Below are 25,602 nucleotides of genomic sequence, written 5' to 3'. Positions count from 1 at the left end.
GTGCAGAAGACTTGCTCAATGGCAGCTGTGAGCACATTCCCCCGATAACAGCATCTTCAACTGCGCTCACAACATACAACTGCTAGTTTGACTTTTTGCTTCAGTTGCACATTTGTTTCAATCATTTCCATATCTAAACATTAAGGTGGCCATACACTACTTCAATTTATACAGCAGACGTGTATGGCCATCCGATCCCCTTGAGCCGCCCCGGGAAGGCGCGTGATGTATCATATGCAACCCACATACACGTCTGACCCCGAGTCGGAGGTCAGACGTGTATGCGGGTCTGACCTCAGATGCTCATCGGACCGCGCATTAGATCAGATATGTGAAACATGCGATTTGGGCCTATATGTCAGAATCGGGTGAAATCGGCCCAAAAGTGTATGTGGGCCTGTCGTCTTTAACAAAACCATGAGCGAAAACAAAGGACTGATACCTCCTTTTTCTTTTCAACATCTTTAAGCTTTTTGTGAGAGGTGTTGAAACTTTATTTCAACAAATGACTGAAGGTTTTGATGGGGGGGGGGGATGAAAATTTAATATTGATGGTGGTGTCACACAGGCCCTTTTCATAGTCCCCATTCACACAACTCAACTGTTGCAATGGGGAACGCTTCTTCAGTCACATGGGCATGTCTAAGCACTTGTGCGATTATCCATAACGTTTAGTGTAACAGGAATTGATCATTCCTCCTTCACATGATGTGTTCCCACTAGGGGTACTAAGCCTAATACATACTAGTACATGTGTAGCTAGAAAAGGAAAGCACAACCGTTACAAATGTAGCACTTGTTAGGGGACTGTCATATCAAAGAATAATGTTATTAAATTGTTTTGAAAGAAACATCCACAAAAGGCAGAACATTGTTGCAAACATTTACTAAAAGAATATTTACAGCAAACAATTATCCTATTTTAAAACAAGAAAACATCCATTCGAAACATAACTAAATCAAATATTCTCAAAAACTACATTCTAGTAGTTTACTATTCATGGCATTGGTTAGTATCTATGAGCAAGCTATAGTGAGAATATGCATATATATGCTAAACACATAGCCTGTCCACTAGGCAAAAGTCATTTTAAAAAAAGGTCAGAGTCTCCAATACAAGACCTTGAAACAGCACGTCAATACTTCCTTATACTTGTGGTCTTTAGTCCACCTGTCCTGCATGCAATAGAGGCAGCTATGTTGTTTGCTGAACAAACAGGTTAGCAATTCACTAGGGAATAATGACGCCACTAAGGAGCGACGATGCTCGTTCTCCGTATATTGATGGGATGCATTCTCAGGAGATGGTTCAGCACACAAAATAACTGTCTCCAGCGAGACCGTGTCGAGTGAAATAAGTTCCCTTAAACGGTAATAGCACTGTTACAATATACTTCAATCTCTTCAAATTAGCTCAAGCAGATCAAGTTTAAGTTGAAAAAAGCAGGTATGCTTCCTTCCTTTTACTGATAACTTAATCCTGTGCCATTTTAATAACCGTAAAATAGCTTGAGCTCATGCGCTCTGGATTATAGTGTTCGTTCAATATGTTGCATACTCCAAAAGAATTCACAACTGCAGTATGCTTCCTATATAGATTTCAAACTATATACACAAACATGTCAATAATGTATTGTTTCCACTTTCACTGAAAGTTTAAAAGATGAGAACATTTAGTAGGCTGGCAGGATTACACCTGTGCAGAGGTGCATAGGATTCTTATTTTTTTTCTGCCAACAAATAAAATATTTTTAAAAAGTAGGTGCAATGTCTTCAATAGAGACTGATTTTATTTTAAAACTTATTCCATCTCAGAATGCTCAATGCTTTCTATAGAATTGATCAATATTAAAAGAAAAGTTAAATCATGTTTTAACTGTATAGGTTTTAATTTAGGATTTTAAAATGCAAAAGAAAACGTTTATGACCTAGTCAGAATGGCATGTATTCTACTAGCATATTTGCGTTACTCCTCAGCTGCCCCATACTGTGTGATAGTAACACTGATGTTAACAGTAGCTATAAAAGCTAAACTCATTTTGTTTTCCTCGTCTTGCTTAAGAAGCACAATGCTGCTGTTCAGCAATCCTTCGGAAACGTAGTCCATTAATCGCACAAAATTATGTCCATTTTTTAAACAAAAACATCCAACATGTTATGCTTCAGCAGGAACATCCACAGCTGCTCTTGTCATTTACAAAACGGCTTCTTGTTCTTCTTCTGTTTTAGTCAGTGTAGATGTATCTGTGCTGCTGTCTTTAGCGTCTTCAGTTTTCTCTTCGTTCGAGCCTTTCGGGGAATCAATAGTAGTCCCTTTCTGAAGTATCTCTGTAGCTTCATGCTCTAGAACTTCTGAAGGTGTTAATGGATCCAAATGAACGCTACTGGGTTCACTGACATCCGAACATACAGAATCTGGTGCTTCTTTTCTTAAAAACTGTTCAAACTCAACGTTGTCGCTAGCGATATTAGAATCCGTATGGTCGTCTACTTTCACAACAGAACACAATTCTTCATCTTGGTCTGCAGTGACAGTGTCATTATCGGCAGGTTTTCCTGGCTCTGGACTAGTTTCTTCACAAGATATCTTCTCTTGTATAATAGCACATGAATCTTTATTTGAGTCGCTCAGATGAGCTTCTTTCTCTTCGGGTTTTGGAGAACAGCTGTCCGGAATATCACTGGTCACATTTACTGGATCCACAGATGTAGTGTTTCTGTTATATAACAATTTGCTTCTCTGGCCATGAGAGGTCCTAATACTTCCACATGCATTCTTGTCATTCTTTGCTGCCCCTGGTGTGTAGTTTTCCTTTTTGCTAAAAGAAAAAAAAAATAGATCATCAGTAAAATTAACAATGCATTTTTTTTAATTCACACCTGTACACAAACAAAACTATAAAAACATAAATAAATTAATTTGAGAATAAGAAAAAACAGCTGCAATTTTTTTTTTTTTTTTTTAAACGGCACTTATGGCTATCAACACTGAACTTTATGGTTTCACTTCTAATATGATTTGTCCAAAGACCTTTCCAGATACACACGCATTTAGGGTGGCCAATCCCGGGATCGGGATCGGCGGGATCCCGGGATTTGGCCCCAAAATTGCCGGGATTTGAATCCCGGGATTGGAGCTTCCAATCCCGGGATTTCGGGATTAAACTAGTCTAATGCTGGGCAGCGTCTGAGCACTCGCTCAGACGCTGCCCAGCTACTCCCGTCCTGGCTGTGCAGCTCAGACGCGCAGCGTGGTCAGAGGTCACGCTGCGCGTCACACTGTGCAGCCAACTGAATACGCCCCCGCACCTCCGCTCTGTATTACCGGTCCCGGAGCTCCAGATCTCGCCTCCTGCGGCCTGCAACTGTGACCAGCCGTGACTGTGTGCGGCCGGGGGAGGTCAGGCGGCCGCAGCACTGAACGGCGGCACGTAGACCAGCATGTAGACCATGGACAGCCAGTCTATGTGCTGCGTGCTCAGCCCGTAGAAGCCGGAGAACACGCTGCTCAGGATGCTGTACTGGATCCACACGCTGTACTGGAGAACACGCCGAGCACCAGGAAGCGGCGCCGGTACAGGCGGGTCTCCAGCCGGGGAGCTCCGAGGGGCAGCATGGCCTGGCTCTCCTCCGGGGCCGCCGCCGCCACATCGCCGTTACTGCTGGCCTTCCCTCCCGGGAGCAGGTGCCCGTTACCGGGGCTGGCATCGGGGGGCACCATGCTGCTGCTGCTGCGGGTGCTCTGAGCTCCGGGGACAGTGATCCGCGGGGAGAGGATGGGACCGGAGGAGTGTGGAGGGAGCGGGGAGTGTGCGCTGCATCCCGCGGTGTCCCGGCCGACATGTGCTGCACTGACAGTGGGGAGATCACAGCCGGGTGGCAGCCCGACTTCTCCCAGTTGCAGAGTCCAGTGTGTCACACCAGCAGCCTCCGACGCTCGAAGTAAGACACTGTGGGGGGAGAGTGGGGTGGTTTTCTTATTAGGGATGCCAATCCCGGGATCCCGGGAATCCCGGGATTGAGCATTTTTCAATCCCGATTCCCGGGATTGAAAAAATGCCTCGGGATTGGCATCCCTACACGCATTATACTGTAACTTACTTGACAAATGATTACATTGAAATTATGTCATATTCTTCTATATATATATATATACATACATAAATGTAAATTACATTAGCATCAACCATCATGCATTCTAATATATGTTTTTATTAATATATATTTTTTTAATATAACCCTCACGAGTAACCGTTTTAATTCAATTAATTCTACTTTGAAAAAAATGTGTATGTTATACTAATATGTACACCGATGAGCAAAGTTTTGAATCCTTTCCCTCATTTAGCGCTATTTATTGTATGTGGCCCCAAATTAAGGTTGATGGCTCAATAAAACTTTTTCAATTAACTAGGCATGCTAGGCATGTTATAAATAGGACATAGTAAGTTGGTAGTGTAAAAAAAAAAAACCAAATTAGGTTTTTTTCAAACAAATAAAGAAAATACTAAATCGCTACTACTAAATCAATCAAATACTATTTTCTTATTTGCATACCAACAGGTTTCCATTTTCAATGCCGGAAAGGAAAGATTACATTTTCATTCACACATTTATTTAAATGTAAAAAATATATTCCTAATTACCTGTCATCTGTTACTGCATCAATGTTTGAGCCTGTTTTTATCTCCTGCTGACAGAAACAACTCTGTTAGTAACCAAATGTTTAAACTTTGCAGATCTGCATATACAACTTATCAAAATGAATGCTTAAAAAAAATAAAATAAAAATACAGAAAACCCCTTGATCCTCAAATTCAAATTTTAGCCTAAAATTGGCATACCTCATCAAAACTTTACTTTGTCCCAATACACATGGGACTATATTATACCCCTTTTACACCAACATCCTGGATCCAACCCAGTATATGGAACACTGTTCCAATCTGGGTCGTATCCAGGATTTGCCCTATTTACACTGCAGTGTGGAGCCCGAAGATTCCCAGGCCGGGCCCCTGTTTACACTGCACACTGTTGCAGGGAGTGGCGCTTGGAGATGACATCATCTCCAAGAGTCGGGACCGCCGAACGACGTACTGGGTGCAAGCCCAGCACCAAGATAAGCTGATGGGATGCCCCAGACTCCGTGCACCCCTAGCCTCTGAGAGGTGAATGGATGCCACACACAGGCATCCATTCACCTCATCTCTGGCTTGGCTGCTGTCTGCACAGTAAGGCAGACAGCAGCGGAGGCTGTGTGCGCCCCCATGCTGCGGTCATGAGGCTGGGCTCCACCATTGGTGTAAACAGGCACCCGGTCCCATGACCTGGGATACCCATTTATTCTGCCCCACCTCCTGGATCCTCCTGGGTTCCACCCTGGTCAGGACTCCCGAAAAAAAAAAAAAAAAAAAACTATTTACACAGCCACTGAGCCAGGTCAACGAGGCAAAAACCTGTGTTTTTGCGGTGGTGCAAAAAGGGGTATTATATTGCCATGACTTCAATTAGGCAAAACAAATAGAAAATAGTGAGTTTAAAAAAAACTGGAACAATATACAGCAGGACCTACAACTTTCAAACTTTCACTTAATGTTCTTTCAAGAGATAAAAATATATGGCAAATTAAAATCCAGAAAGGTGCAGTGACACCAACTGTGTTAAATCGGAGACTTCCAGCAAAAATTGTTTATAAGAATAATGTTCCAGATTATAATTATAATAGTTGGAAGTCACTGGCTAATTATACTATTAAACAGGAAAGGTATCTATATTCAAGTCGTAACACGTTAGTTAAATTTAACCAGATTTGGCACGGTTGGATTAACTCTACATATTATTATTAATATTGAGAAGTAGTTTTATGTTTGTACTGATTTAATATAATAATATGCTGTTCAAGACATTTGATCTTGAGATTCAAAAGATAGTATACGCACTTTATTAGATTAATTATATGCACTTTATTAGATTAGCGTAAGATATACAACTTTCACTATAAAGATTATGTGATTGGACGGTTTAACACACTTGATTTAGAGACTTACAAAGAAAGTATAATCACTCTATTATTTATTTTTTAGTTTAATATATAACCTTTGTTACAAAGGTCACATGAGTGGATTGATATTGATGTAAAATGAAGATAAATTACAGCCCAAACATTCACAGGATATGGAAACTTTTGTTGTTATTAATTTTGTGACCGAGGGTAAGCAATACCGACAACAAGTGTAAGAACCGATATATAGATTGTCAACCTAACACCCCTGTACTTTGGGAAGATATACTATATTCCTGCCTGTTTTTATTGTTATTGACTTTGTAGGCATTACTGTTAATAAGCAATGTATAGATTGTCAACTTTTCCCCCCTATATTCTGGGAGAATTTCTTGTCTTGCAGATGGTGGTATATTGTTAATTGAATAAGTAACAGACGCAGCAGCTAACCATTATTCAAATCTATAGTTTTGTGAAAACAACCAATAGTGTAACTCAAATGTATGTTCTTTTGGTATGTAAAATGTCTATGTCTTTTTGTAAGGAAAAATTAATAAAGATTGAAAGTTAAAAAAAAGAATAATGTTCCACTACTTATTAGGCTAGGTGTCCACTGACAAGATTTTTATTAATATACAAGCATTTATTTTGTTTGTGCTTGGCAGTCTTTGGACATTTGCATTTAATCTAGTGAACAGAACAGTCAGCACTCTTTGACCTGAGTAAAGTGGGTAATTATAAACAATGATATCAAGTCACACACTTTGTTTGTACATTAACCCCTCGTTGCATACTGTTGCAAATTTGCTACATACCCATACGATATATAGGTATACCTAGTGTTCCCGCTAGGCTATTTTAGTTGGGCGATGCACCCGGTCTGATTTTTAAAGGGCAAAATGCGCCCTGCCCCTGCAGCAGCGCCCCGCCAAAAGAACCTGCTGCCTATCCCCGCAGGTGTGCATGGGGAATCCCAGCGCCACCATAGATGGCGATGCCCGGCGCTTCCACGGAAGTTCAATGCATAGGCGGGCCAGGAACACCCCCTTTCATGACGGCAGCGGCCGGGCCCACCCCTTTTTGTGACTTCAGCAGCCCACAACAGTGACGTCGGCAGGCCCAGTCCGCCCACTCATGCTGCACCTGTGCAACAGCACCCTGCCTGCTACAGTTCCTAGAAGGAACACTAGGTATACCATTACATGGTGTATCAAATTTGCTACAGAGCACTTTTTCAAAAGAAATCTTTTTTTTTTTTTGCCAGTGATTTTTTTTCATTATTTTTCCTTTTCAGTACAATATACAAAAACCATGAAAATATAAAAGTAATAATAATAAAAATGAATGCAATAAAGGGTTAATGTTAAAAACTTGTAAAACACACAACATTTACAATCAGTGGGTAGGAGTAAAAATGCTAGGTAATTACTGATTAAATAAAGAGTTATTTTTTAACAAAAGCGGATGTAAAACACTGTACAGCAAATGCCTTTCTGACATATGGCTTTAGGGAGGAAACAGAATTTAATTTGAACACCTGACAAAAGCATAAACTCACAGCTACAGTAAATGTACTAATATGAAGATTTTAATTAAGCAAAATTATTTGTTAAGGTACACTTTTTAAAAATGTAAGGAGTCATATTATATATGCAAGTATGCTGAAGAAAGATCTAATCAACACAAAATAAATTGAAGAACCCCTTTTACTGTAATCCTGTGCTGCCCCCCTTCTCCTCTGCTCTTCTGACACGGTCACCTGTTAACATTTGTTTTTCTACCCACTTCCCAGACTACTGCATGTAAAGCAAAACCAAAATAAAATTCAGGTCAAATACTGACAAGTATTTGCATACCTGTTGAATGATTTTCTTTTGTTCTACTGAAGGTCGAAGTCTTGATCTAGTGAGGAAAAAAAAAAGCTTACTCTAAAAATGTAATCTAGAATTTTACAGTTACTTATATTTTCTATGCAACCTGCAATCAAAATGCACATATAATATTGCAATCCACTCCTTTATATTTGGGGAAAAATTGGAACACAAAAATGGTTATTCTACAAAAATATCAAAAGCAAAATTATTCCAACATATTTGGTTAAACAAGCCAATTTAAAAGAACTAACTCACAAACAGTGAGTGATCAGACTACTAAAAAAAAAAAAAAAAAACGCATGACAAAACAATAAATTAGGTTAACAAAAATACATAATTTAGAAAATAAAAAATTATCAAAAGAAAAGACTAAAATCAGTCATTAAATGAAAGCCATCCAACAGCATTCTCGATACTTATTACAAATTGTATTATAAAATGGATTTACACCAACATGGAGAAAAAAAATATAAAGTTTAAAAACATTGTGAAATAAGTGATGTATAGATCCCCTAAAATGATGTTTGTGTCTTTGAACCTTCCAGAAAGTAAAACCTAATGAATGCACACTATACAAAAGCCTATACAGAAAGAGTATCTTTGTACAGCATACAGCCTATTAATCATTCAAATACAGCGTTCTTCATTAATCACTTTACTTATCTCATCATCATGAATGATTTATTCAAAAATCAAGAAACACGGCTAAAATGACAATATTGCCAAACTTTAGCGCCCCGTATAAGTCATCAGTTTCAGTAATCATGTAACCTCTATAGAGAACCTTTGCTTAACAATAGCTGGCAAAAATGTTTTGTTGAGGCAGCAGTGAAGTCAGTTTTAATGTGCTGAAGAGTGTTGCATCTACACACCACACCTGACTTACACTGTTATTAATCATGACCTAAATGATTCATGACAATGTTCTCTTCTGCAACATTTAGCATACTGGGCTAATGTATTCTGCTAGATTTCTGCCTTAGTAATCATTTCAACCTAGCAAAAAGTGATGAAATAATACACAGATAATCTAGGTGCAATGCTAACAATGTCTTTAAACTGCAACATCTATGCAATGCAAAATACGTAACAAAATTTTTTTTTTTTTTTTTTTTTAGGGTTTGGACTAATGGCTTCAGTTAATATCGCATTGGAAGATAAATAAGTGGCAAAATGAGAAAACGTTTGGGGATCTTGTTAGGTATGAAAATATATAATGGCCATTGAAAACTTCCACTAACATACACATTTTAATCATACATTTGTTAGTTTCACCTACTGCACACCACTAGCCAATAATTATGAAGGACTCTGGACTGGTCTTAACTGGTAAACCAATCAGTAATTTTATCTTGCTACATTTAAAACCTCTATGCAATTTAAGGCTCTCTGTGGCAGCTGATAAAATATGGTTTTATAAGGAGTAAAGCAAATATGTGCATGTGAATTATCATTGTTAAATAAAATGGGATACTTCCAGCAATTATTTTTTTTAATAAGCATAGTGTTCCACTACTTATAGAAACATCCTGGGAACCACTGGAAGGGACAGTTTTGCCATTCCAATCGTGACAATATTTACACAGTTTTCAAAGGCTGCAGGGTGGGGGCAATCCAATTATGAGTGACAAATTATCGGGAGCGAAAAGTTTTTTGCTGGCATTTCTTTTTCCGTGCACTCCTACTAGGACATTAACCATTTGAGTGTCAACGTTGCTGTGAGAGATCCTTAAAAATCTGCTAAAAAGGACCGTTTCACTCACAGCGACTGTTCTTTTAGTTTGAAGAAATACAAATACAACCAAGTCAAGTCAATTGATTAAAGTTTAGTTAAATATTGCACCAAAAAAGAACAGTTGCTGTAACAGGAATTTTATTCGGATACTTTGAGGATATCTCGCAGCAAGGTTGGCACTTAAAGGGTTAAGCTAAAAATATTATTTAACGAAAACACATAAGTTCAGTGAAACGTGTGTTTTCGCGGCCACAGTCTCAGTTTTACACTAAACAGGGCTGCTTTCGGGGATTTTGTTTTGCGTGCCTAAAGCAGGTGAAACAAAATTCCCCCCAAAAAACAGGGACACAATTACCCACAGTACATAACCACAGCGGATACCACTAATTGTTTGTGTTTTCTGAGGCACCAGTCACACAAACAGAGATACACTTGTTCAGCTTTAATGGCTCATTCATTAAATGAAATGGCTCATCCATTCCAGACGGTTACTGATCAACTGTAGGCTTCATTTCAGCTGCAGCTACATTTTACTGTTAATTAGAGGTCTATACCTGGGACTAATTCTTTTGAAAACTGATAAGCTCCTTGATCAAATAACGGGTCACTGAACAACGGAAATATGCTGTAAAAGATATTGGGGTAGATTTATTAAGCTTGGTGAAGTTCTGTTACCACAAAAAATTCCAAGCATACGCAAGTATACCTGGCCAATAAAGATGATTCTGATTCTGAAGTGATAAAGTGTCTGGTTTTTATCACCGGCCAATCAGCTCCTAACTGTGAAGTTACCGGCTTGGTTTGGAAAATGACAGGTAGTAGTAGTTTGTTTATTTATAAGGCACCAGAAAGTGTCCGCAGCGCCGTTCATAGCAAACCAAAAAAAACAAATTACAAGGTAACGTACAGGGTGTGTTGATAAAATACTGATTGGCCAATGATAAAAATCAGACACTTTATCACTTCACCGTGCTTAATAAATCTACCCCATTGAGACAAATGACTAAGCTGTATCGAAGACTAAAGTCGGACTAAATGGTATAACTGAGTAATCATAACCATATTCTAAAAAAGGGGGAAAAAACTACTAATATAAGATCAGGTTTTTAACTGTAAATATCAGTAAAAACCATTTATGTATATACACAATTAGTCAAATCGCTTACAGAAAGTCACTAACAATGTTAGAAGTGACCCGTGCATATATTTTGTTTACATTTTGGTCAACACACACGAAAAAAAAAAGTTAAAGTGAAAGACTGGAAAGAAACCAAATGTTACAGCAAGTTTTAAAACAAGCGTTTTTTTATGTTATGCTAATAAAGTAAGTTTGTACTAAAACTTCAGCGTAACAGATATCACAAGGGGGGTTTCTTTCACTCAAACATATGGGCACCCAATTCATGCGAAGAAGAAAAACATACGAGATAGCTAAATGCACACCGGTGAGCCCATTTGGTCCATTTTACCTGGGAAAAACAATGTGTGAATTTAAAGATCATAAGATCCCTCATGTTCCCAGTGGCCATGCGCTTAACTGCTTTGAAGGTGGTTTCTCTTCTAGTAAAAGTATACGTTTTACAAGCAATGAAAACATAGGCTGGGATTCCATTAGCCTTCGTAGATTCCTGTGGACAAATGATACCCAGGTGCAATCCAATAATCCCTGAAGCCAGGAGTTAGCACGGATATTTTATTCACCTGCCTCAATGGCTTGGGAGAAAAAATAAATATCGGATAACTAGCATGTAAATGTGTGTTGTGATCTTGTTAACACACAAATCATAGGATATCACGGATTCTGAGTGTTAACACATTAAAGTTAATGGGCAGGAGAAAAAGGGAGCGCAATTGGATAGTCCCAGGAGGTAAAGCCCAAGGCTACCTCCCTTTTTCACTCCTTGTAATTTACTGTGGGTGATATGAATCAATTCATCGAAAAGAAATACATAGATCGGAGTTTCACACTGGGCGGTAGCTATGCGATCGCAGGGCTCTGTAAAATGACCAAGCAGCGATCAGGTCTGAATAACCCCCTAGATTATTACAGAATAATACATTGGAATGCATGATATGAAATGTACTTAAAAGACAATCACATATAAAGCGAAAGCCTGTTATCGATTACTTTCCAGATAATAATTACTGACTTACATCAGTCCCTGCCCCAGTGGAGCTTACAATCTAGATTTCCTATAGATAGGTCATCATCCCGGTAAAAGCAACCTATGACTCGTTTTATTGGCTTGACCAGACGTGCAATTTAGCAAAACACACCAAAGATTCTGAAAGCAATTCCCAAACAATAACAATGGAGATCTGCTTACACCACTCATGGTACAGGAGACAGGACCTCAGATTTTCACACTATACCCCTCAGCTCTCCCCACCATATGCTTTGGTTAGAGCTATTCATCAAAATCTTCTATACAACATAGCTTATATAAGGCTAACAAAAACACAGTACTAAATACGTTCTGTAAAGCAAAGAAAGCGCTATGCTACAGGCGGCTGGTTATCCAATGTCTAGAAGCCAAACACTAAAGTTATGGTTTAAGGGCAGTAAGTAAAAGTCTAACTTACTTAGACATGTCTCCTTCATGAGTTGAGGAAATTATGGAAACTGAGATCAAAAGAAAAAAAAATGAATTCACTTTAAAAAAATGTCACTATTTACAATACCAACGATTAAATTAATAGTGATGGATGAGAAAAAGGCTACAGAGTAATCACAGAACCAGACCAACAATCTGTTCTTACCATTCTCCGTAACCACTTGGCATGAATGAGTAGGACTTTCACTCAAGTGTTTGGCCATGTCATCTAAACCACAAACATCGGTTAGGAAATCACAGTTGAGGCACACCACGGTAATCCGCCTAGTAAAGCAGAAACAGGATTGTTAAAAGCAGAGCACATAAATTTGCTTCAAGTCCACATATAAACGTATTTCAATAAAAATGCATTAACCCATTAGGATTAAGCTTTTACACAAATAACTAAATAATTCATAACCGCATAAGACATTTGCATACTGTACAAACACGCAGTGCCTTTTATACAAAACCTCACAACTTCTGTATAGTATGCAAGTGTATGAGTGAAAATGCAAAAAAAGAAAATAAACATCATCAACAACACGAAAACAATAACTTGGTCAGTAAGCACTGAAATAAAATACGGCTCTATAACCTTTTATTAAAAAAACTACTGATAACCAAGGGATATAAAGACCATCCAATATTTCTATTCCTTAAACTGGAAATTACCTGGTTGAATTACCCAGGATGCAGTACACTTGCCTAAAATATTACAGGAATAATGCAAAGATAAACTGGCATAGATAGGAAGGGTCTACAAATAAATACCACAAAGATGTTACTAAGCAGCCAGTATAAATAATAATGCTTTGGCAACAAATTATACCACAAACATATTCAAGTATGAAACGGACATCATTAAAAAGGGGTTGACATCTCAAACAAATTGGCCAGGTCGCCATCCTGCTTTCCAAGTAGGACTATCCTGCTTATGCAGAGCTTTGATTTACTTTCACATCATTTTTTTTTTGTTAATTGGCATAAATTAATTAAATCTGCCCTTTCTGTCAACAACATATGCTGCCTTTTCATAAGCAGTGCAGTGACTAGCTTCAGGTAATTCTATCCATTGACTAGAAAAGGGTACAGAATATAAGAGAATGAGGGAGAGGTTGTTTTTTTTTTTTTTTTAAATCTACTTTGAAATAATGTCAAATACAGAAACCCAAAACATCTTAAAATATGGAATTCAGAAAAACCCACAAGAAACAAACCACATCAAACCTTTTGTCTTTAGGACCTTTTTTAGACGCCTTGGAACGTTTACTGGAATTTCTGCCATGAAAGCTAAATGAAGAAAGGGAAAGATCATTGTTCAAAGAGTATATGAAGTATTGACAAACACATGTCTCTTGGCATAATTCCTCTTGTATGTTTACAATGCCTAATTTCTACAAGCATGGATAAAGAATTAGGTCATAAACACATTTGCAATTGTAATATGCTTATCTTCTAAACAGACATATCTCCATCATACCTGGAAACCATGTTAAGGTTACTCTGTGCATTTGTAATGCAGAACCCATGCCTTTATTTAAGAAGGCCCCACTCACCTCATCATGTGTTTTGTGTAGGCTTTATTACAGCTGGTACTGAACTTGCACTTGCTGCAGTGTACATAAGTGTGGAAATGACCCTCAAAATCTACCACTTGTCGATGACACTCCAAACATTTATGCACTCCGGAGACCAACCTGATCGGGATAAAAAATATAAAATAAGTCTAGCTGTCAAGAGCCAAAAAAGAACCTTACACTCCAACCAGCACTAGGCTATACTGAAGGTGATCACAGTCTGCAGGGCCGTAACTAGGGTTGTGCAATTGGTATGCCACTCAGAGCGCAGATGCCTCTGGGCGAAACTTGACATTGCCTCACATTTAATTTGAAGAGCATTGGGCATGTCCGGCACCAGTTCACAGCACGGCCCATTGCATGTATGACATCAGGTGCTGCCAAGTAGAGACTTCAGTTCCTATGAAGAGTCGAGTGAAGTCTAAAGAGCTCCAGCTGTCACAGCAGGGAAAAGAAGACTGCGCCGCTGATCAGAACGGGCCAATAGCCTTAGAAAGAAGATAAGGACTGAAGAGTGCTGCAAGCAGTGGGAAGTAAAGAGCTAACAAAGCTTCCCATCTGCAGCCTACTTCCAGCAACCCTGGCCACTGGTAATTTCCCCCTTCCACCCCACCCTTAGACCAGTAGGCGTTCGAAATTAGGCCCATGGGTACAATCAGGCCTCAGGCCTTTGTGGAATGTTAGGTGAGCTGTGTGTGTCATATGGTATGGGGCACTACTATTGTGTGGCCAGAATGTTTAGAAGGGGTACTACTGTGCAGTGTATTGTGAATAACTGACACTACTGTGATATATACTTTGAATAGCAGACACTAATGTGTGTAATGTGAATTGGTACTTTTCCCCATGGGGGGGGGGGGGGGGGGTTTGGTTTGGGGTGCTATTTTTGTCACAGGGCACCAAAATGTCTAGTTACAGCTCACAAAGTCGTAGACCGGTAAATCCTTATAAATAGTACCAATCCAACAAGTTTTTCTTTTTTTTGCTTTATAATTTCATAGTTCATTATTTTATAATAATGGCTAAAACAATTTAAAAAATGAATGAAATAATTTAAGATTTTTTTTTTTTAATCTATTACCATTAGGTATTAAGTTTTCTTATTAATGCATCAGATTATATTATGTGTTAATAACAATACAAAAGTAGCATTAATAGATGTAACCTCCGGTATCTATGATAATTAAAAAAAACTTGTATATTACACAAATACACACTTCCTAATAAAAAATATACTAAGAGGGGTATACCAAAACTTAGTTTCCCATAGCAGCTAAAAGAACAAGTCATCTCAGTAGCTTGTGGTTTGGAGCAATGTTTCATTTGGGTATCTTGAAATGTTCTACTTCCGGCCACTCTCCCTCTAGTCAGTGTCAATTGAGTGGCCTTGAGTTATGGAGGTGCCATAATAAAACATGCCTGACTACCATGAGCATGCTACAATATGATTTTCGGCGTGAAATTTTGGCTGAATACACACCGGACAGCTGATCTAACGATTGGTAAGCTTGCGCGCAAACATATGCGTATGCGTGCTTTACAATAATGGACAACCTCATTCGATAAAGACGAACAAAAGGAATGGTTGACAAAACTTGGTTGTTAAAGGTATGATTATCAGCTATACTATTGAGACTTCGCACCAAGCTATTTTCATCAGCGATCAAAGGATATTTGGGAGGCAAAAGTTGTAACAAATAGGAGGTCAAAGCAGAGGTAAAATCATGGCTCTGGCCCAAGGACATGTTTTTCTACACTACTGGTATTGAAAAACCAATGCTAAATTAGGACAAGTGTTAATTAAAATTAATGATTTTCATAATTTTCCTGTGTTTTATTTTTCTTTCCTGAAATAGGGAAACTTACTTTATTGGGATACTTCTTAGCTATTAGGAGACAACAAAATAAGCATTGTTTATAGCATCGTGCTAAACAATGGTTCCAAATCTCCTTAGTGAAGCTTAATACTGTTATAAATCTATGTTATTTAGATTAAACATGATCCAACAAATAATGTACTAAAATGTCATTTTGCTAGGAAAATGGTTGCTCAGAAAGGAACACTTAGGGGGGTATGCAATTCCGGATCATGGCTGTCGGCAGGCGGGATTCAATGTCCCGTCTGCCGATCACCAAAAAGGGGATGCATCCACGTAAACGGCTGTGGATTGCCGATATAAGGCCGGGATCGCGACAATCCACGGCAGAATGGGCCCGACAGCTTTCAAGGTCGGGCTCGTTCTGCCACGATGCCTCTTTAATGCTGTTGGTAAAGGGCCCTGCCGCTATTTCCACCGTCAGAAACAGTGGCGGAGTATTGCATACCCCCCATAATCTCTCCTTACTGAAAGTTTACAGTAAAGTACAACAGTGCTTACGATTATAACCACAATTGAGAGGAGACCATCAGAAAGACAGTTTTACTCACTGTTTGCACTGTAATAATTTATCAGTAAACACTAGATTATGGTAAACTTGTGAAGCAATCTTAAAAAGGTACACAAATGTTTTACAAATGTTTTCAGGACAAGTACATGTGAAATTATGTACAGAAATATCCACAAATTAGTCACAGTAAGGGATGTTTGCAAACTGCAGAAATGCTGGCTCACACCGTGTTGACTTTTAGTGTGCCTATTCCTCTGCCAACTGTATTTCAAAGTGCAAATCTAATTTCTGGTCCTCACAGAAGGGGAAAGCATCTACATGTAAAGCTCCACCTGAAAATGCATACAGTGAAAATTAAAGGGTCATTTTAAAGAGTAACCCACCTTTAATAGCCCCCTACCCCCTTAAATGTCAAAGTTTCTAGTCTTTGCTTACATTTATTACACCTGTTTAGGTCTTAAATTTATGTTAAATAGATTAACCTTTTGCAATCTAATTTTTTTTTTTGCAATTCAAACAGTCCGGTTTAAATGTTTAAATTAATTGTCATTTTTCTACATTGAATTCTGAACGATGTTTATGTTCTTATTTTAAATTGGCTCACCAATGGATCGGCTACTAGCACTAGGGCTGTTGAGCATGACTAGACATTGGACTTGAAAAAGGGTTAAGGTGACAAAATTTGGTCACTTTAAACATTGGCCAATCAAAGCAAAACCTATACTAGATGGTTGAATGAAAATGATGGGATGAGTTAGGACTCATGCAATCGATCATGAAAACAAGTGCATGGTTCCACGTGAGCTTAATGTATTATCACAATCAGTGCTTCAAATACGGTCCACAGAGGAATTTGTTCATACAAGAGTTCAAAGCCAAAGCTAACCATGGACACAAATGTGCACAACAAAAACATACATCCACTAAAAATTACAATAGCTACAGTTGTACATCTACTTCAAACAAATACTGCCAGTACACAATTTTAGGATTCATACTGTCTTTAAACAACCTTTAGAAAAAAAAATAATAAACCATAGTAACCCCCCCCTCCCCCAAAAGTAAAAACCCCACTGCAGGAATAATCACCTTATGTTGCGCAAAGCTGTATTAGTCGTCTTCATTCTTCTTGTAGTGGACGGAGTCACAGGCTTCTTTGGATGAGGCTTAACTTTAGGTGACGTTACTTTAACTTTAGCTGTCGGAGTGGGTTTGATTTTAGGTGTTGTATTTTTAACTTTAGGAGGTGGCTGGGGTGGTTTGGCAGGTGGAGGCTGGGAAGGTTTCTGGGGAGGTGTGGCAGCAGGTTTTTTGCTACTAGAGGATGTGGGAGAGGAAACTGGAGATGTGGTAGAGCCAATAGATGCTCGGATTGTGACCTAAGTAAAAACCAAAAAGAAAAAACTAATTTGTGATACATACATACATAATTTATCATTTTAAACATAAAAAAACTTTATTGTTCATTATAGTAAACAGTATCAGCAGATCTGCCAAGGATACAACCACATGTGTCACATTATCCACTATGCCAGTGGTTCTGAAACTTTTTGAAATCATAGCACATTAGAATATACTTTTTTTTTGTGGCACCCCTAGGCAAGATATTTCTTATACATAAAAAAATATTAAAAGTAAATTGTTCTTATATGTCATTCTAAGGGTCAGTTTTGTGGCAAGGGACAAGATTTGCTTTTTTTTTTTATGATTTGCAGCCACCAGCAGTGGTTTTGCCTATTACATTGACCATAAATAATTTAAATTGGTCCTGGACCACCAACCCATGGCACCCCTGCAAGCGTCCGGGGGTACCCAAGGGTGCCTAGGCACACAGATTGGGAACCAATGCAATATGCCTAACCATCACATATGAAATTTAAGATATTAGTAAGCCTACTGATCATTTAATTATCACAATTATCCACTCATAAATAAAAAAACACTTCCAGACAAGCGCAAGAATGAAGGGATAATATTTGGATAGTGTTTCATCATTTACAAGCATCAGCCACAATACTGAATAGCACTTGTACATGCTCACAAGCAGCAACATAATTCTCTGTGTCCTGATGTACTAGATGATGTTGGCCCATATTGATTTTTCTGTATGTACTAAATGTCTTAGAACAACACTGTGGAAAATTATAGCACCATTCTTTTATTTTTTCAGATATTGAATAATATTACTAAAAGTTGAAAAAAGTAGAGCAAGGCCCCCAGAGATGACTCTGTTTCCAAAGCTCAAGTACACATTCATGGCAGGACTGAGGATCAATCACTAGACTTTTCCTGAATGGAATTAAGAAGTTGGTGCATCGATGGGTGAAGTGTATTGAAGAAAATACCATATTGGAAAATAAATACCATTTGAACTTTCTTTGCTATTTATGGTCAGGGCACAGACTTTGGATGCTACCTCAGTCTACATTTTGGTACTTGTGTATTTTGGCGGCGCAGATCGCATCGCATACCATAAGGCATGCGATGGTATGCGATGTGAATAAACATTGTATAAGCACCCTAATGGGTGCTTCCAATGTGAAATGCACCCCCACGCCACCCCCCCACTATAAACGTGAACCCGAAGCGTGGCGAGCGCAGCGAGCCCGCGAGGGGCGGCGGTACGTGTCCTCCGACCTTTTCATACCCCCAAAGATCGTATAAGCACCATAAAGGGTGCGTTTAAGCACCCTAATGGGTGCTTAAAAGCACCCTTTATGGTGCTATACAATCTTTCATCGCATAGGGGGCAAACATCGCGTCGCATGCCATGCGATGCATGGCATGCGACGCGATGAAAACATTGCGCGATGCACATCGGGGGCGCCGCTATAATACACAAGTACCTACATTTACAACAGCTCTTATAAGGAGCGTTTTCAAAGAGTGATTTTCATTTGGGCTACAGCCCTAATGTACCCAGTGTGTTAATTTACCTCAGTTTACTATTGGATACATTTTATTATACAGGTTTAACGCTTGTTTGTTAAACCCAGCTATCTCTCATCCTAACGATGTGTTTATGCTCACTTCTACCCCTTCTGTGTCACTCCTTTCTGCCCCTCCCCTTTAGAACGTAAGCTCTCACGAGCAGGGCCCTCTACTTCTCTTGTGGTTTTATTAGAAAATATACATAGCTCTGCCACCCTTATAATTGCTTCAGTGTCCTGTGCCTTAATGAAACGGTCTTTACTAGGTACTTGTGTTAAATAAATTGCCTTGTACTTTAATTATTTAATTGTTTTATTTTTTTTACTAATTTATGTTTTGTGGCCATATAATTGAACGATAATAATAATAGTAGTCAAAATTTGACACAACCAACTCCACTAACCTTTGTTCCAGGAGGAAGGCCTTCCAATTGTTTCGGCTTTCTAAAAGTCCTGTGATGCTGGGTTTTATGATCCATCTTTTCTTTACAAGTCAAAAACTGTAATCTGCACTTAGTGCATCTATAAACTCCTTTATTCTTAAAAAAACAAACAAAAAAACATATTAAGTTAATGAAATCATTCATTGTAAAATAAAAAAACAATCTTTAAAAGATAATGAATAGGTGTCACTGTCACTCATTTCACTAGTATCTGCTTTGATAAATCCATTTGAGAATAATACATTAAGGGAGGTACACTATTAGCGGTGGTAAATTACCGCAGCTAACGGATGCCACCGCAGGCTCTCCAATTAGCCACTTAAGAGGGCAATTATCAAGGATTCTGTGTGAAATGCCCCAGGAACACAAAGCAGAATCCTCATTAACCAGATCCAGGAGACCTGTTTTCTGGCAGATCACAACATGGGTACAGGAAGTTAGCCGAGATCCCATGTGTTATTGGCAGATAACGGGTCATTTACTGTAAAGGAAATCACTGGATAGCCAGTAAGAAAAAAATATACTAACCTGGTGCTTCATATAATGCTGCATGAATGGTGTTCCAGATTTAATAACTTTGAGACAAAAAGGACACAACAAACTTTTAGTGTTCTCATGGGTAGCTCGAAAATGACTATCAACATCACCAAAAAGTGAAGACCTGTAATTGCACACCTAAAGAAAGGAAGAAATATATATATGTATTAGACCAGTAGGCTCACTCAAAAGCAAAAGCTTTGACAGCTAGTCTGCAACCTTTTGTGCATGTGTGAGAAAGATGTAGTTTCACACTCTGCCAGCAGATGGCAGTGTTTCAGAGACTCACGGACACTAGAATAAATATAGATGATATGCAGTATAGCCTAATGCAACTTAATTATAGTCACTTTGTAAGCGCAAAAACTATTTTCTTGAGTAAATTCAAAATATAATACACTAAGTAATTCCACATAAGAAATATTTTTATATAGCTCTCCAGGAAAAAAGTCAATATTTTAAAGAGATTTTTTTATGGTTTGGGGACATCAATGAAGAATGTGTAAGCTTGCAAGAAGTTTAGTAACAAAATGCCAATCAATCCGCTCCTAGCTACCAGGTTACATTTTTTTTTATATATAATCTTTATTAACATTTTATTGTTTTTTACATGATTGATCATAGAATTGCCTTACTTAATGCCTCACATAAATATTTAGTAACAATCTTGTATAAGCAATTCCAACAGGAAAGCAAAGAAAAAAAAAAGAATACAAGACCTGGACACCCCCCCACCTCCCACCCCTCCCTCCCCTGCCTTCCCTCGACCCCACACCCCACTTGGTAATACTTGGATTGCCTGGAACTTTGTTATGAGTTTTGTCCTACTTTGTTGATTCCTAGGATTCATTCCTTATTTACCTTTATGTTCAATGAACCTTTAGGCTACGGTCAAAGCGAATTATTTATTCTCTAGGCTTTCCCTAGTTAATCGCTGTGCTCCCCTATTGGGGTCTACCACCGTACTTTATCTGTACAAATGTGTTTTATGCTTACAGGCTACATTTAAAAAAATTACAATGAGAAGCAGATTTCCTGGTATGTAATCTCCAAGGCATAGTACAATTGTTTGTTTGCATTATTATACAATGTGTTTATAAACTCAGAAATATCAGGAATATATAGTCTTATTAATCATATAAAGGTTGAGTATCCCTTATCCAAAATGCTCTGGACCAGGAGAATTTTGGATAACGGATTATTCAGTATTTTGGAATATTTTAATATTACAATGATGTATTTAAGTATCTTGCATTTATGCTGTATAAACACATCAACCACATGAAATACACACAAATATGTTTTATTTGTGCTTAAAAATAAGGTTTCAAAACATGAATCAAAATTTGTGTACTAATCTCAGACATTGGGCAGTATTCAATGTTAAAGTTCTCCGTGCATGGAGAGCGTTTTATTTCGCTCTCCATGCACTCTCCCTGTTTTTGCGGAGATTCTCCGCGTTCCGGAGCCTCCTGCTCCCTCTATTCAATGTATTTAAGACTCGCCGCCACTCGCGGCGAGTCTTAACCCCTGCAGCGGACGAGCGTCCGCAGCAGGGAGCTTTCAGGGAGCCGGGGGACGGAAGCACGGAAGCAGCCAGAGAGAGATTAAAGTCTCCCTGGCTGCTCCAGAGGAATGTATAGGGGTGGTGGGCTCCCCTGGACCCAGGCTGCCCCCCCCTATAGCCAGCGGGGGACCCAGTATTCACTGCATCCGAACGTGCATATTAACTATCGGGTGCAGTGAATATATGAATATCTAATGAGCGGCTCGAGCGCTCGGGCCCCCTGCTGGCTGCACTGTGTAAAAAAAAAAAAAAAAAAAAAAAATGAAAAAAAATATTTTTTTTTAAAATTAAATATATATTCATGTGCTATAAGCACATGAATAAAAATAACATGCCCCTTCACAGGAAAAAAAACCTGATTTTTTGACACCAAAATTAAAAAAAAAAACCTTTCCGTTTAAAAGTTCACATTCCAGCTCTCCATCAAAAGATGGAGAATTGCTACACGGAGAGAGACTGAGAAAATCACTTAAAAAGACGGAGAATATTTCACATTGAATAGGGTTGCTCGCTTTTGGAGAGCAAAATGCTCCGTCCAAGGCGAACAAAGCACAAATTCTCCACAAAACACGGAGAACTTTTCTCATTGAATACTGCCCATTGACTTTGAATGCCAAACAATCTTTTCCTTGCACATATATAGTGCCAGTTACATATGTCCCCAGTAGTGCTGTTACAAATGTTCCCAGTAAGTTTTTAGCAAACATTTTTCCCCACTTTCTGGAATGCATGGTTTCAGAATAATTCCGAGAGCGGATATTCGGATAAGGGATACTCAACCTGTAAAACAACATTTTATCTGTATCCAGCCCATGCTAGTTTAAAAAAAAAAAAAAAAAACGTATACAGCTACATTATTACCTGACAAACATATGGCATTTCCCCGGGTTTATGATTATCCTTCATATGCTGTAGAAGAACTTGCTCAGAATCAAATGATAATTCACAGATCTTGCAAATGGCTAAAGAACAGAGACTTCTGTTATTTGGTATTAATAAAGAAACAAAAAACAGTAGGCATTTCTATTATTCTGTACAACTTTGCAATATTAACCATTCTGTATTTCCATTTTTCACAACACACTTTAACCCCCAAAAAAGGTCTAAAACTCTTAGGATTTTTGACTGTATTTCTTAATGGAATCCCCCAGGACCATAGTTTTTTTTCTTAATATTCCCCTTCTGACCATAGTATCTAATTGTCCTCTGGTCTCTTTTCCAGATGCAAAGAGTATACAAGCCGATAACCAAAACTGGTGGGCAGTCTGGTAAACTACTGCAGCCAGGAGTGCAATGCAAGGCAATATGAAGTTTTCACTGGTGTCAGAAATACCAGCTGTAACACAAAGGTCTATTCCCGACTACAAACACTGCATGCAACATTTTAAATAAGAAAAGAAAAAATTATGGAATTGTCGACTACAATTAAAGAACATTCTTGTTTTTTTTTTTGTAACACTGGATATTGCAGATTATTTGGCTGAAATCACTGGCATAAGAAGTGCTCATGTGATGGTTACCTTAGACTGGCTAGATTAATTAGTATAGCAAACAATTAAAATTTAACTAACTTGTGCAACTAACACAATCAATATCGCTGTGGTAGAAATTTACTAGGAGTGCCAACGTAAAAAAAAAAAATGAACCATGAACAGCAACTGTGGCCAAATAAGACCAACCCGTTACATCTTTACACTCTGAAGATTGACTGTTTACAATAAATATTAATTTCATACCGTAAATGTTACCATTCTCTGTTAAACCCTAAACCACAAGTGTACATACCCCTGTTATTGGCATTCATTAAATCAGCAGAGGTGTCAAGGAACCATCAACATAAACTATATATCCGTACTGAAAAGAAGCCAAGTCCATAATTTAGTAGATCAAAAGTGACCATATATAATTTTTGGGGGACAGGATTAAAATAAAATACCAAAAAATGGCATAGCAAATGCATTTTTGATCACTTTGGCTAGTATCATTGCACAAAGGTTATTGGATGGCGTTATAAAAGAATAAAGAAGCTTGACATATACATCATCCTGGGAGTATCCACAGAACATTTTATCCTTGGTGGAGCCCCCTTGTCTTACTTGTGGATTCATAGAGCGTGTGTGAGCTCTCGATGTGGCACTGCAGCTGGAAAGGAGTAGGAAACTGGCGGTAACAGTGGTGGCAAGTGGTGTGATTTTCCCAGCTTTCAGTACTCTGCTTCTCAAGCTCCAAATGATGCTTCATGTGGTTCATAAATCTACAAAGGAAAAGGTTTTTTTAAGTTTAATGTTAAATCAATAGGTAAATGCTGGAGCAACTAAATGCCAGAAAGAAAAGCAATTTATATCACGAAAAGAGTTTCCAGTATGCTCTCATATCACACTCATACATACACAAGCAATAACACCCCTGCTATATATTTCAGTGGACGTCCATGTGCCTAACCAAGTACAGTATATCTACGGAGCTCCTTTGAATTCAATTTTCAACAGCACTTTAGTCAATAGCTTCAGATAGAAAATATCTGTTTAACATAAGCATTCTTTCGAAGGTGCAAATTAATAACCTATCTAGCCTATGGCTGAATCAATTCCGAAAATATTTATGTCACAGCAGGCATAACAGACAGGACACATTTTAAAATGTAAGCGTATTTGGTCATTATTGGGATAACCACTTATAACCCATTTTTACCTAACAGGAAATAACCTGTTTTTGGCCAATAACACATGGGATCCCTGATTAGTTTCTGTGGAAAAACTGGTCTCTAAGGGCTGGTAATCGGGAAGAAATGAAAAAGTGTAACCCTACTGATAATGGCACTAATGATGTACATGTAAGGATTTAAAAAACTGGTAGCCATTCAATGTCTACTATGACTATTTTCATCCTGTTCATGTTGAGAAGTCCACTGCCTAATTTGCTATATTTATTACAAAGAACTACGGTCACTAACCCAGGACGTAACACATTTAAGTTGAAAAAACAAAGAATATTTTTTTCTTATAAGTAGGACCTTTAATTTTTTTTATACCAATGAAGTAGACAAAAATAAAACAAATAAAAAACCTACAAAAAAAAAAAAACACCCAAAAAAACCAAACACTACACTTCTAAAGATAAACCACAGCTTTTACTCCTATAAATTTGATAAAGACAGCAGCAGCAGCCAGAACCTTTCAGGACTGCCAACATACATTATTTCCCTGCTGGTTCCGAGGCAAATGCACAGAGCAATTAAATTATATACTACAGTAAGACACATAGTTAGTGAATAGTAATGCAAACATATCCTACATACATCTAGCCAGAGTGTGAGACGCCTGTTGCAAGGAAGCAGCCAGGTGCTGTGCAACTCCATTAGTCAGGCATATTTTGTGACAAATGTGTAATGCAATGCAACTAGGCCACATAAGGAGACTGTGCTAATTAATTTGATATGACACTTGTACAAGCAGCAAAACTGATGTATGACACTTGATTCTCATGTGGCATGGTGTGCCAAGAGGGGCTGGTTAACATGACTGCAGCAAAGATGTATGAGGATAAATCTATTTATTCCAGGTTTAGTGCCTAGCTATACAATTACCACGCACATGTACAGTATCGGCCTTAGGTGCGCCCTTGGTGCTAACCACGACCGGTTATTGAATACCTCCGGCCTTGTAACCCAGGAGTTAAAAGGCCACAGTGAGTAAATTCTCAAACAATATGAATGTGAAACCTGTACTGCTATGTACTATTCAGAGGATTTTAATTCTATAATTCATTACTAATGGGATGTCTAACCTACTAACCAAACTACCATATACGTCATTCTAGAGAGTTCACCATGATCATTTCAGGTTACCAATTTCACCATGACTCTAATCAATTTGGTGTTGATCGTCTTTCTAATTAAATTTTTGTCCAGTGTGTTTAAAAACTGATGATATTACATTTTATAATCTTTTATT

At 38.3% G+C, this 25,602-nt stretch overlaps 1 protein-coding gene across 5 annotated transcripts in view; it reads right to left on the bottom strand.

The window, feature by feature from the left end:
* Positions 1 to 869: 869 nt before the first annotated feature.
* ZNF280D (zinc finger protein 280D) overlaps positions 870 to 25,602 on the bottom strand; it is a 48,824-nt gene continuing 24,091 nt past the window's right edge. For 4 of the 5 annotated variants that reach the window (XM_083183851.1, XM_083183847.1, XM_083183850.1 and 1 more), the window contains 12 exons: positions 23,746 to 23,903; positions 22,511 to 22,611; positions 20,074 to 20,220; positions 19,507 to 19,641; positions 17,262 to 17,551; positions 13,764 to 13,904; positions 13,435 to 13,497; positions 12,371 to 12,489; positions 12,194 to 12,233; positions 7,858 to 7,903; positions 4,647 to 4,693; positions 870 to 2,819 (listed from right to left, as the gene is read on the bottom strand). In XM_083183851.1, coding sequence (XP_083039977.1) covers positions 2,195 to 2,819; positions 4,647 to 4,693; positions 7,858 to 7,903; positions 12,194 to 12,233; positions 12,371 to 12,489; positions 13,435 to 13,497; positions 13,764 to 13,904; positions 17,262 to 17,551; positions 19,507 to 19,641; positions 20,074 to 20,220; positions 22,511 to 22,611; positions 23,746 to 23,903 — 1,912 coding nt within the window. In that variant the 3' untranslated portion in view covers positions 870 to 2,194. The remainder of the gene's footprint in view (positions 2,820 to 4,646; positions 4,694 to 7,857; positions 7,904 to 12,193; positions 12,234 to 12,370; positions 12,490 to 13,434; positions 13,498 to 13,763; positions 13,905 to 17,261; positions 17,552 to 19,506; positions 19,642 to 20,073; positions 20,221 to 22,510; positions 22,612 to 23,745; positions 23,904 to 25,602) is intronic. The other variant, XM_083183849.1, reaches the window with a different exon arrangement.

The sequence above is a fragment of the Crinia signifera genome, chromosome 4 (assembly GCF_055691185.1).
Source record: "Crinia signifera chromosome 4, ASM5569118v1, whole genome shotgun sequence".
Lineage (NCBI taxonomy): Eukaryota > Metazoa > Chordata > Amphibia > Anura > Myobatrachidae > Crinia > Crinia signifera.
This window is presented reverse-complemented; position numbering and strand designations above follow the sequence as displayed.